This window comes from Neolamprologus multifasciatus, chromosome 3 (genome assembly GCF_963576455.1).
Source record: "Neolamprologus multifasciatus chromosome 3, fNeoMul1.2, whole genome shotgun sequence".
Lineage (NCBI taxonomy): Eukaryota > Metazoa > Chordata > Actinopteri > Cichliformes > Cichlidae > Neolamprologus > Neolamprologus multifasciatus.
The window spans coordinates 14,935,882-14,948,577 of record NC_140441.1 but is presented as its reverse complement, the minus strand read 5'-3'; the positions used below and the strand labels follow the sequence as shown (position 1 = coordinate 14,948,577).

Sequence of the window (12,696 nt, the reverse complement as noted above, 5' to 3'; positions counted from 1 at the left end):
GTGCCGTTATGAGGCTCGCTGAGCCTGGCCACACGTCAAAGACTGGGTGTGTGTTTGTGTTGACGTACGTGTGCGAGTGTGTTTGTTTCGAGCATCCAGCGGCGGGGAGCAGCAGGTGAGTGAGGAGTGTGATTACAGAACTCAGAGGGAGGAGGCGGGTCTTTGGCAGGTCTGGCTGAAGATGGAGGAACTCGCCTGAGTGCATGCTGGGAAATTATCAGCAGTAGTGACCTGTGCCATAGTTGGTGCAACCTTTGCATCAATCACACTCAAGGTGGAACACAGACACAGATGAGAGGAATAAAATATTCATAAATGCCTCTCTTACTTTGATGTTTGTCTCACATTTTCGGTGCCTTCTCACCCAGTTAGGTGGACAGGCGACGAATTCGTATAAATAGATTTTCCACATACTGCGATTTGTGAGTGCCCTTTCATTTCTTACCGTCTCCCCCTCTTGCCCTGCTGTTCCATTCATAGGTGGGGTCACCTCCACTTCCACACTGGAGCTGTTAGGAAGGTTCTTATCTGCAGGAAAAATAATGAATTAATATAATAATAATAATGAATTTGTTTTTGACAACTCTGAAAGACAAAGTGTTAGTTTTTATGGTCTAAAGAAAAGTGGACAAATAATTTCTGCATTCTATCCAGGTAAAATGATTCAGCTCCTTTTTTAATTATTAGGGAATCCTCACATTGTGGTAAATAAAGTAGGTAAAGTTATTTATATAGCCCTTTTTTTAGACATAAAAGTCACAAAGTGCTGTAAAACAACTACAACACAATTATAAATGCAAATTTCCTCCAACTCAACAATGTGAAAACCGAAGTCCTCATATGCGCCCCTGATAGATTTCTATCGCAGATAGTGAAAGCCCTTGGTCCTCTCTCACTCTATGTTAAATCCTCTATCAGGAATTTAGGTGTCACCTTTGACTCGAGTCTCACATTGGATGGGCATGTGAAACCTCTGGTTCGGTCTTGTTTTCATCATTTAAGAAATGTGGCTAGGCTAAGCCCGGTTTTATCTCGCTCTGAACTGGAGATTGCTATACATGCATTTATTTCCTCACGCTTGGATTATTGTAATTCGCTGTTTATGTGTCTAAGCAAAGGCTCTCTGGATCGTCTGCAGGTTGTGCAAAACGCTGCAGCTAGACTTTTGACAAAATCCTCCAGGTACTCGCATGTGACACCGTTGTTATCTCAGTTACACTGACTTCCTGTTAAATTTAGAGTAAATTTTAAGATCCTGGTCTTGACCTGATAGAGCTTTTGCCACTGTGGCCCCGAGACTGTGAAACTCTCTCCCCCAAACATTAAGAACTGCGGACTCAGTAGCTGCTTTTAAAAAACAACTCAAAACTTACCTTTTTAAAACTGCTTTTGGTTAATTTTTTACATGTTTTATTTTCTCTTTTGAAATCTTTTTATGACTTGTATCATGTTGTATATGTTGTATCTTGTAATCTTATGTGCAGCACTTTGTGATTCTGTCTTGAAAGGTGCTATATAAACAAAAATGTATTTATTTATTTATTTAATATCATAGAGAACCCTGTTAAAATAGAACAAAAATAAATGAAACGCATAAAGAACAACAGAAAGTGTCAGCAGAAGGCCTGATTAAACAGAAAACTGTTGTTTAGTTAAGTAAATTATGAGGTGTGATCAAAATGTTGTAAGACTGCACCTGTAAAAAAAACAAAAACCTGTTTTTCCAGATTGAAATTTGACTGAAACTCCCTCAAAGACACACCTAATGTTCCTGCTCTGTTTAGATTGCTCTCTAGAAGCACCATTCCCAACGTGCATGTATGCTTCTGTATCACCTGAACTTCATGACCTGATCTGCCACCACTTGACATGAACATTGCAACATTTTCAATGGAAGAGTTATCGGATCTCTCAGTCTTAGCTACAGACTCGGTCTTCATAGCCACAGTTTCTCATATTAAAATTTAGAACGCTGTAACACTAAAGTTGATATTTGCTCTTCACGCAAACAGTGAAATTGCAAATGCTCATGTGCAAGTGGTGTGAATGCATCCTCCAGGGAAGTTTCCATGTACTAGTGCAGAGCTGCACGAAAAGATGACCATGAAGGGGACAGCAGTCGTTTCTGCTTTTTATGGCCAAAAAGTTGTTGAACTTTTGATAACACCTTTTTATTCCAGGTCGTCTTTTTGCCAAATAACTAACCTTTATTTCAATCAAGTAACCGACTTAGCATTTCAGTACCAACATCTGTTTCAACCCTTATTTGCTTCTTTCAGATTTGTTTTATAGTCAGAAGAAAAACACATTTATGGAACTGCTGGAAAGTTAGACATAAATGTCATATATTCATTAAAAAAAATGTTGTAACAACAGAAATAATGGCAAAAAGTATATCAAGGCACCCCCACGTGTGTGAACTTACATGTGCATGTTTGAGGCTAATACTATCTCACCTTATCAAATGCTAGTGGCTGCTTTAAATCCATTTCAATTGAGGCCCGACTTACTTAACTTACCCTTATTAAAATACAAAGAGCCGAAAGCCATGTAATCAGATGATTAAACTATAATTGCTGTGGAAATTGCTTTAATCCAAGTATGGTTGTGATACAATTAGCAGATTCTCAGACAGATAATGTGCCTCGATATCACTTTGGTCCACCACATGACCTCCCTCCCTACCTTGCTCGCTCAGATGTGGCAATATTACAACTAAAAATGTGATACCTGGACTGAATCACAGTAAATATTCTTTCGCAACAACCTAAAAAGTGAAGTTAGCTGTGGTGACCACCAGTCGAGCACTTTGATCAAGAGGGTAATATGTTAATGTGGTGCGGTTAGCATAATTTTGCCTTGTTGATCAGCAGCTATGTCTCGCTTTGATTCTCCTGCTTTGCCTCCATTGTGGCCATGAAAGTGTTTCCTCTGGCCTCCTGTTTGTTCTTTGGTCCAGCGCTCTTTGAAGTGAAAAACACATAAATTACTCTTGGCAGTGACTGTGATTGATTAAATACTGCTTGAAGACAACACTTGCAATCAATTTGGCTGCTCTTGATCATGTCGTGTTTGTTTAACAACAGATGATTGTTTCAGTAGGGAATCTAATAACTAACGCACATGAGCTCGGTTATTCTAGTGATACCCGCTTCTCCTTGAAGGTCGTGAGAGGCCAAAGCTGATCAGCGGTCAGAATGGACAGTGCGGACCTATTCATCGCTATGTTTTTCCATGAAGGCATGCCTTTACTGCACTGACAGCATGTTTGGGATCAAAGTCATTCTGAATAATCTTTCCACATGGAATTTCATGGTGGATTAATATTCTTTTTTGTTCAAAATTCCATAAATTTCGACAAGATCCCCAACACCACTGACTGAAATGGAACTCCAAACCATGACAAAGCCTCCACCGTGTTTTACAGATAGCCGTTACACTCCCTGTCGTAGCTTTCTCTTGAAATCCTGACCTGTTGCCACAGATGTTGAGTCCAGTTCTTGAGTAGTTTTGCTTATCTCAGCCTTTTCTCATCATTTCCCTTCCTTAAGTATGGCGTTTTGACAGCCACCCTTCCACTTACACCATTTCTGATAAGCTTCAATGAACAGTAGACAGGTCAATTGATTTTTCCCATTTCTTTAAGACATGACTTTCAAATACTGTTGATCTGCGGCTGATGGTATTTGTAGGCCTTTCACTTCGTTTGTCCTCCATCTGCCCAGGTTTCTCAAATTCTTTTAAAGGACACGCTTTCCACCATGTTCAGATATATCAAGTTTAAGCTAACAGCTCTTTGCAATTCACCTTGATCGTGCAAAAATACAATTTTATTGCTGTAAAACTGTAAATCTTTGGCATTTTAGTAGATTCTGTTAGAGAAAAAGGGAATAAATCATGTGTTTTTGTGACAGGTTGTTAGTAACAAAGTATCTAAAGATGTAAAATTGTTTCTTTGTCCTATGTGTAGACACAATACTAGTTCATCGCTTGAGTTAAGATCCTGATTCATGGGATCCTTTGGAAATATTCTTCCAAGGTCTTCCTTGGAAAGGAAAGGTCTTCCAAAGAAAAGAGACATTTTGGGAAATATCAGACCGACACCACTCAGCCAGTGTAGGTGTGTATGTGTAACATAAAGACTGACATTTTTTTTTATTGTACGGACAATTTTGAGCCAGAAAATAAACAAAGGTATTTCCTATGATTTCATACTACTGCAATAAGATCTAAAGGATATTAAAGTTTTATTTACCTGAACGACTCGCTACTCCATTGGCCTTTTCACTATCCTCCACTTGGCATTTCTTTTTAGCAATCTTGTGCAGAATAGACGCCTTCTCTCGAAATTTACCTGCAAAGACGAAACGAAAAGAGAAAACGCAACACTGGTCAAATTCGGACCAAAGCGCCGCGTACCGTAGCATCCACAAAGCCTTTCGGCCTCGTCCCAGTCAGCGCTCCTTCGTTGTCACCTTCGACCCCAGATGGGTCGCGTTTCAAAAGCACGGAACAAACAGGGTGGCGGCTTTACACAAAACTGCAGTTGCAAGAACACATAGTCAATATGACATAGCATATCATATACTGATGATCCTGCAATGTCCTGGTCCTTGGCGGAGGCGAAGCAGAGAGAATCTCTTGTGAAAAGATCTGCCTTCTGGAGCTCAGATTAAGTCCTGGTCTTGTTCGGTTCTCATTTCAGATCAAAATGTCACAAGAGATGCCAGAGGCTAGCAGGGAACTTAAAAGCAAACAAAAGTTCGGGACGGCATGTCACAAATCACAAATTTAAAGATTCGAGAGGCTGTGTTCAAATTTTTAATCAAGGAAGCAACTAATTTGATCATTATCACAGCTCTTACTCCAAGACAAAAAAATTATCATAACTATAAATGTAGAGAATTTGAACAGATGTTTCTAAAACTGCTGGTACGTATTAGTTTGTAGATAACATTAATTGATTCCGTGAAACCATTTTGTAATGGTGTGATGCAGTGGACTGGATTGAAACCTTGACCTTGGGGCTCATATAATCTGTGTGCATTCTTGATATTGTAAATAATGGCTCATCCAAGGCGATTTTAATCACTAGCAATAACTGAGGAGCAATAGAGTTTTGATAAAATCCCTACAGCCTGAAATCCCCCCAAAAGACCACAAATATAGCCTAGAAACAAGGAGAAATACGATTTCAGCACCAAGTTGTGCAGATTCCAGGTCAGAGTTCAGCAGTAGTGGCTGCTCTCAGTATTTTTTTTAAACCAGCCTGTAATAGAAGAGATTTTATCCTATGCAGCACGTACTTTCTGTGCGAGCCCTCCTGCGTATCATTAATCGTTGTGCTGTCGTGCATCCGTGCTTAATTTAACTGTGCGTGTCAATCCTTCCCTTTTCTCCTGCCTCAAATCACCCGGCTGCAATCAATGCAAAAGATTTTTTTTGTTTCATTTTACAAATGCATGGCTGATTCGTCAGTGCTTGACACAGTGATGCGTCAATACGAATACTCCGCCCAGCCATGTGAACGCTGTCTGTGACCTTCTGGCAAAATCATTAACCACCCCAAGTCACCGTCGGCCGCCTTCATGCCTCCTCTGTCTCACTCTGCATTTCTCTATCACCTCGGATTTTCTCACTCATTCGTCTTTGGCAAACACCATCTTTCTCTCACTTTGTCTTTTTGTTGTTTGGCAACGCTCAGCCCCTGCCTGCCCTTTTTTTTTTCTCCACACACATGCGCACAAATACACACACATACACTGCCGACTTTCACAAGACAGAATCACACATTCCACTGTCTTGACAACACTCACCTTAGGCGGTCATTGTCAGTTAGTTGTCTTAGCGAGTGTGTGTTTGTGCGTGTTTATTCATGGATAAGTGGGTGTTTATTTATGGATAGGAGAGTCTGAGATCATCATCTGGTTACTTGGGCATAAAACTGACAGGGTTGGGCTTTCTGCTGTAGGTATGCAAAAGAAATGCTAAAAACAAACAAACACTGGCGTCATGTTTCAGATCTAACTTTTAACATACTTTGATAAAGACCTGTGAAAGCAAAGAGCCGTTACTACAGAAGCTGCAAGAAAAAGGAAGTTTATCATTTTAGATACATAATCCACAGAATCTGAGATCACCTCAGCAAGTTAGCTTTAGCAGGAGTCTAGCTATTTATTTCTCTCAGTTATAACTGGTATTGTAACAAATTATAAAGAAACTTCTTTAGGTGTTCTGATTCTTTATTTATTTGTTTGTTTGTTTTAACGAATGTGCAAATTAAAGCAATTAAGTGGATCAGATAATTGGTTAATTATTCGAATGAGCAATCAGTTACCGTGTCTTTTGTTGTCTGATGACATCACACCATTTCTTTTGCCTTTCCACTCCTTGAAGTATGTTGCATGTACTAGTAGAAGGCTTTCAATCCTCAGGCTGTGCCAGTGTGCATGTTGAGCTCAGTTAGTGATATGGCAAAGGTGGCAGGATTTATCTTGTGGGAAGATGTGTTTTAGTGTCATGGTTATAATTTTTAGATATTGAAAAAGCACCTCCAGGCCTCAGTCACACAGGCGTAGAGACCAGTCGGTGACCCCATGGCAACCTCTGGTCACTTCAGAAAATGTGTATTCCCCAAGTTGCAGGAAAGCGGTTGTTGGAGGTTGGTGGCTGTCGCCACTCAAAAACAGGGAGCTGAAAACAAAAAAACCTTCTCATGATTGGCTTGGTCAGAATCAGACTGGCACAGTCGCTCACAGTTTGTGTGGAATACGTCGACTTGTCTGCAAAAACTTGACATTTACTCTCAAAGCTGCAAATAAACCGAAAATGAAAAACATTCACCTTCAAAGGAAAAGCTTTGCCTTAAAACGTCAACCACAAACAAATTCAAAAGGCGACTTTGCATCACATTTTTCAGTTTCGCTACAGCTTAGCAAGTAGTTTGCAAGTATCTGCAGGCAGTTTGGCGTCTTCCATGGAAACTTCTTCTCACCCTGGAAACCTACTAGCAACCAAACAATCACAAAGACGTTTTTGGTGTAGCATAGCAAATCTCTTTGCAATCAGTTTCACAGCAGCTGGTTGTGGAATACACACTTTTTTCTAGTGACTGGTGGTTTACAGAGTTTCAGTTAAGATCTCCAGACCTGCTCCAATGTGGTTTTGTGAATCAATTTCACAGGAAATACATAATTTCCCTTGCAACCAGTGGATGCCACAAGGTTGTTGAAAGGTCTCTAGGCCTGAGTGATTGAGGTCTAAGCTCAACTAGTTACAAAGGTGGCGAGGCGATGTTGAGGAGGAGGAATATGCAAGTGCTACAGCTCTGAAGCGGAAAGATTTTAGTTCGGGGGAAAGCTGTGATGAGGAAAATTAACAAGCTTGTTGTCACCATGAACTCACCATGAGGTAAAGTTAGTATACTCAGAGGTTAAACTGGACAACATAACCAGCTTACTCGAGATTACTATAAAGTTAAATCTGGTAAGATAAAATAAAACATGAATTTCCTCAGCAGCTAACATTGTAACGCTACACATTACATTTTAATGACAGTGATATTCAAAACTAATAAATTGCTTTTAAAAGTAAAGCTACCAAAGGCAGTTTATGACAATTTTTTGCCATTTCCACCTTACTTATTGTTATTTGGAAACAGAGCTTTTACTTAATATGGTTACATTTGATTTTTTTAATGCAAATTTTAAAAATGTGTTTTTCTGTCACTTGGTTTTAGCATAAAAGCACAAATATCAAAAATAACACCCCACCCAAATTATAAATATGTGATTGCTATGTATAGGAAATGTATGTATTGCTATTTTAAAAGAATAAAAAAAAAAAACACAGTTAATGTTTAGTTAAATTCTTTAACTTAAAAAATATTTAACACTGCTTGGAAAAAAAAGACCAGTTTGTGAAGTGTGGGTTAAAAAAACGTTGTCATTTCTGCCTGTTACACAACCACTGGGTGGATTAGTCACTCCAGTTTCCCAAATTCAGAAACATTGCTTCTGGTGTAAGTGTAACCTCGAAGTAAGTGCTGGGGAATGGATGATGTGCTGCATTGCTCAGAGACGCAGATGGGTAACAGGGAAAAACAAGCAAAGACGAGAAAATGTTAAAAAAGACCTTGTGTGTTTTCTGAATGCAATATTGGCCGTGTAAGTGTGCGTTTGTAGTTAAACCAGCCTGCATTATTCATGTCTTAATTTACACAACGTCAAACAAAAGAAGCAAATTTAGAAATTTTCAGAAAATACCTAATAAATAAAATGTCATAATAACACTACACACAGTAACACACAATATGTATGTACATATTCGTAGGGAAAAAAATATAAAAATATGCCAAAAACCGAAAATGGGAACAAAAAGTACAATAAAAAAAATGGCATGGCTACTATGATTTGCACTTATGTCAGTGAAATCTCAGCGAGATTATCAACTTAAAGCAAAATTATGCAAACTGTGTATCACAGGCAAAAAAACAAAAATGGGGCTGGATGTGTTGCTTCGTGATGAAGATGGAGGAATATAAAAACAAGAGGGATGACAGAAGCTGTCTCAAAGAATCAAGTAATGAAAACTTTCAGGCTTACCTTCCTCAGTCATTGAGTGATAATATTTTAGTTTCCCATAAGTCCCAAGCTCTACAACATCACAGCAAAAGACAAGGGTAAGGCAACAAACACACAGAGAAAAGGAAAAGAGTGAACATGACAGAACAAGACAGATCTGCTGGTTCTACTCACATCACATTCTATACAGAGTCACACAAGAAGCACAAGAAGTCACATACAGAGAGACAAAATCTCCCCAAGTCATCACTGCATAAGTGCAAAGACAAAGCAAGGACTCAACTGCAAATACAAAACATCAAGAGTCTTTCAGTAACTCAGTCTGATAAAGAGCCTGCCAACGGTAAAGGGAGGGGGAAGGGGCAATCAGTATGCCACCATTAAAAAAAATGATCAGAGGTTCATAAAAAGATATATTGAAAACAAACAGAAGAGGACAGTCGGAAGAGAATATACTGGGTCAACATGCAACATAATGATGAGTCCTCCTCTCCTCTGCGCACAAGCTTATTCAGGGGCTTGATGATTCGGCATTTTATTCCCACAATGAAACCCGAACAATTAATTTGATTCCCTTACTGCTGCAGTTCTTCCATGCTACAGTAAATAGACGGTCAGCACATCGGCATGATGAATTAGCTGGGAATTCAAACCTGCAGCAACAGCTGAACGTGAAGCAGCTGAGCAGAGGACACCGGACCGCAGACTTCTGCCTCCCACGCTGTTTCAACAATAAACGGCCGATGAAGTGATGATTCGCTTTAAATAGAATAGTAAGTTTATGCTACATTAACTAGATAAACTAACTTAACTCCAGACAGTAGTTATAGTCCCTTCTGACCAGAATTAACAATACAGGTCCAGAAGTCAGCACACATTACTGAGATTTATGGAAACCAACCATCCATTTAGCCACTTTCTTAACTGCTTGTCCAATTCAGGGACACGGGGCCACTGAAGCTTATCCCGACTGACTTTAAGATTCATATCTTTTTAATTCATGAGCCACTATTTTCCAGAAGCTCTCTCTGCATGGGGGTTTGTCTTTCTGCGCCACATGCAAATTCAGAAAAAGCAACACCAACCAATTAACACCGAGCAAGACCAACTTGTCCTTAGTCTCCGTTCTTCTTTAGAAACTTCTGATTTTGGCAGCATGCTTTGGATTGCGTTCCTCTTCTGCCTGGCTTCAAGAATATGCGAGTCATCCTATGAGGTAATCTGGCATATCCACAGACATTCATGGTGGCATTGATAAATGTCATTCCTTATCACTTTTTGCACTCATGCAGCCAAGTATCATCACAGGCTCACCTCCATGCTTCACTACTGGGAGCATGCATTCACCGTTAGTGGTCCTGGCACCCCAAGCGTGCCGAAATCCATCTAAGCTGAACTCGTTTATCTTGCTTTCATCTTACCGGAGCATGTCTTGCCGATATTCAACAGGCTTCTTCTTTTAAGGATATTTATCAAAGTTCAATCTCATAGTTTTCAGCCAAAAAGTAAGTATTGTTAATCAGCAGTTGCCTTGTGATTGTGTAAGCTTTCACAGAAACTCTGATTTCCAGCAAACTCAGAATTCCTTTGCCAAATATGAAGCAATTGCCTTGATCTTCAGAGCTAGACTGTTCAAATGCTGTACTGTCCTTGGAGTGTTTTTTTTTTTAGAAAGAAAGCCATTGAGACTCTGATTAGTGGTACTAAGGCTCCCTCTATATCCCTTGATTACTGCTGCTGCGCCTCTACTTATTTTTAGCAATGCACCGAGCTTTCTATATACTTTTACATCTTCATGAAATCTCACAACCAGACTTTTAAATTCCCCTTCCTTGTTTCTTCTACCCATGTACAGTGGGGCAAAAAAGTATTTAGTCAGCCACCGATTGTGCAAGTTCCCCCACTTAAAATGATGACAGAGGTCAGTAATTTGCACCAGAGGTACACTTCAACTGTGAGAGACAGAATGTGAAAAAAAATCCATGAATTCACATGGTAGGATTTGTAAAGAATTTATTCGTAAATCAGGGTGGAAAATAAGTATTTGGTCACCTCAAACAAGGAAAATCCCTGGCTCTCACAGACCTGTAACGTCTTCTGTAAGAAGCTTTTCTGTCCCCCACTCGTTACCTGTATGAATGGCACCTGTTTGACCTCATCATCTGTATAAAAGACACCTGTCCACAGCCTCAACCAGTCAGACTCCAAACTCCGCCATGGCCAAGACCAAAGAGCTTTCGAAGGACACCAGGAAAAGAATTGTAGACCTGCACCAGACTGGGAAGAGTGAATCTACAATAGGCAAGCAGCTTGGTGTGAAAAAATCAACTGTGGGAGCAATCATCAGAAAATGGAAGACATACAAGACCACTGATAATCTCCCTCGATCTGGGGCTCCACGCAAGATCTCATCCCGTGGGGTCAAAATGATCATGAGAACGGTGAGCAAAGATCCCAGAACCACACGGGGGGACCTGGTGAATGACCTGCAGAGAGCTGGGACCAAAGTAACAAAGGTCACCATCAGTAACACACTACAACGGCAGGGAATCAAATCCCGCAGTGCCAGACGTGTTCCGCTGCTGAAGCCAGTGCATGTCCAGGCCCGTCTGAAGTTTGCCAGAGAGCACATGGATGATACAGCAGAGGATTGGGAGAATGTCATGTGGTCAGATGAAACCAAAGTAGAACTTTTTGGTATAAACTCAACTCGTCGTGTTTGGAGGAAGAAGAATACTGAGTTGCATCCCAAGAACACCATACCTACTGTGAAGCATGGGGGTGGAAACATCATGCTATGGGGCTGTTTTTCTGCCAAGGGGACAGGACGACTGATCCGTGTTAAGGACAGAATGAATGGGGCCAAGTATGGTGAGATTTTGAGCCAAAACCTCCTTCCATCAGTGAGAACTTTGAAGATGAAACGAGGCTGGGTCTTCCAACATGACAATGATCCAAAACACACCGCCCGGGCAACAAAGGAGTGGCTCCGTAAGAAGCATTTGAAAGTCCTGGAGTGGCCTAGCCAGTCTCCAGACCTCAACCCCATAGAAAATCTGTGGCGGGAGTTGAAAGTCCGTGTTGCTCGGCGACAGCCCCAAAACATCACTGCTCTTGAGAAGATCTGCATGGAGGAATGGGCCAAAATACCAGCTACTGTGTGTGCAAACCTGGTAAAGACCTATAGTAAACGTTTGACCTCTGTTATTGCCAACAAAGGTTATGTTACAAAGTGTTGAGTTGTATTTTTGTTATTGACCAAATACTTATTTTCCACCCTGATTTACGAATAAATTCTTTACAAATCCTACCATGTGAATTCATGGATTTTTTTTTCACATTCTGTCTCTCACAGTTAAAGTGTACCTCTGGTGCAAATTACTGACCTCTGTCATCATTTTAAGTGGGGGAACTTGCACAATCGGTGGCTGACTAAATACTTTTTTGCCCCACTGTATTTCAACTGGTGTTTTAACCTATATGTCAGAGGGTAAAATGTTAAATAAAGCCATTCACAGTATTTGCTTTTGATTGCTCATAAGAGGAAATATTCTAGATCTTTACATTTTTATCCACCATGCAAAACAAATTGGTCTGGTTCCAAATTCATGTACTATACTGATATTAACCACAAACATATAGTTGCAAAAAACTATTCTCAGCACCAACAAAAATAAAGAGTCCTGCAGCACATGGCCACCACAAGGTCTGATGTTCACATCGTGGAGCCAGTCTGGGATTACATAAAGACTGGGAAGCACATGAAACAGCCTGAATCCTGAACCATCACAAAAAACTACCTCGAAAAGAGCGTGAGCAACTATTTTCAACTAAAGAGAACATGTTCTACTAACTATAGCAAGTTTAACCAAACGTCATCATTGGAAGGATCTCACTGGCAACAAAGTAGAATAACATGTACCTTTTTATTAAAGCTATTCTTGGAAATCTTTCTGTTTGCTGATGTAAAATCCACTCTCCTGTTTCAAACAGCCGTTAGACTGTGGCTAATCTCGTTGACGAAGAACCAAGAAGCTGTTTCGAACACTATTTTTTTATACAGTACAAACAATGGGCTTGGAACAAGACGAAAAACTTAATTTGAAACACTACC

General features: G+C 40.1%; 1 protein-coding gene across 7 annotated transcripts in view; it reads right to left on the bottom strand.

Annotated features, from left to right (window-relative positions):
- LOC146521761 (sodium/potassium/calcium exchanger 2-like) overlaps positions 1 to 12,696 on the bottom strand; it is a 52,844-nt gene that overhangs the window by 10,549 nt on the left and 29,599 nt on the right. For 4 of the 7 annotated variants that reach the window (XM_085154864.1, XM_085154862.1, XM_085154865.1 and 1 more), the window contains 3 exons: positions 8,604 to 8,654; positions 4,256 to 4,354; positions 446 to 528 (listed from right to left, as the gene is read on the bottom strand). In XM_085154864.1, the coding sequence (XP_085010990.1) occupies positions 446 to 528; positions 4,256 to 4,354; positions 8,604 to 8,654 (233 nt within the window). The remainder of the gene's footprint in view (positions 1 to 445; positions 529 to 4,255; positions 4,355 to 8,603; positions 8,655 to 12,696) is intronic. The other 3 variants (XM_085154868.1, XM_085154866.1, XM_085154867.1) reach the window with 1 other exon arrangement.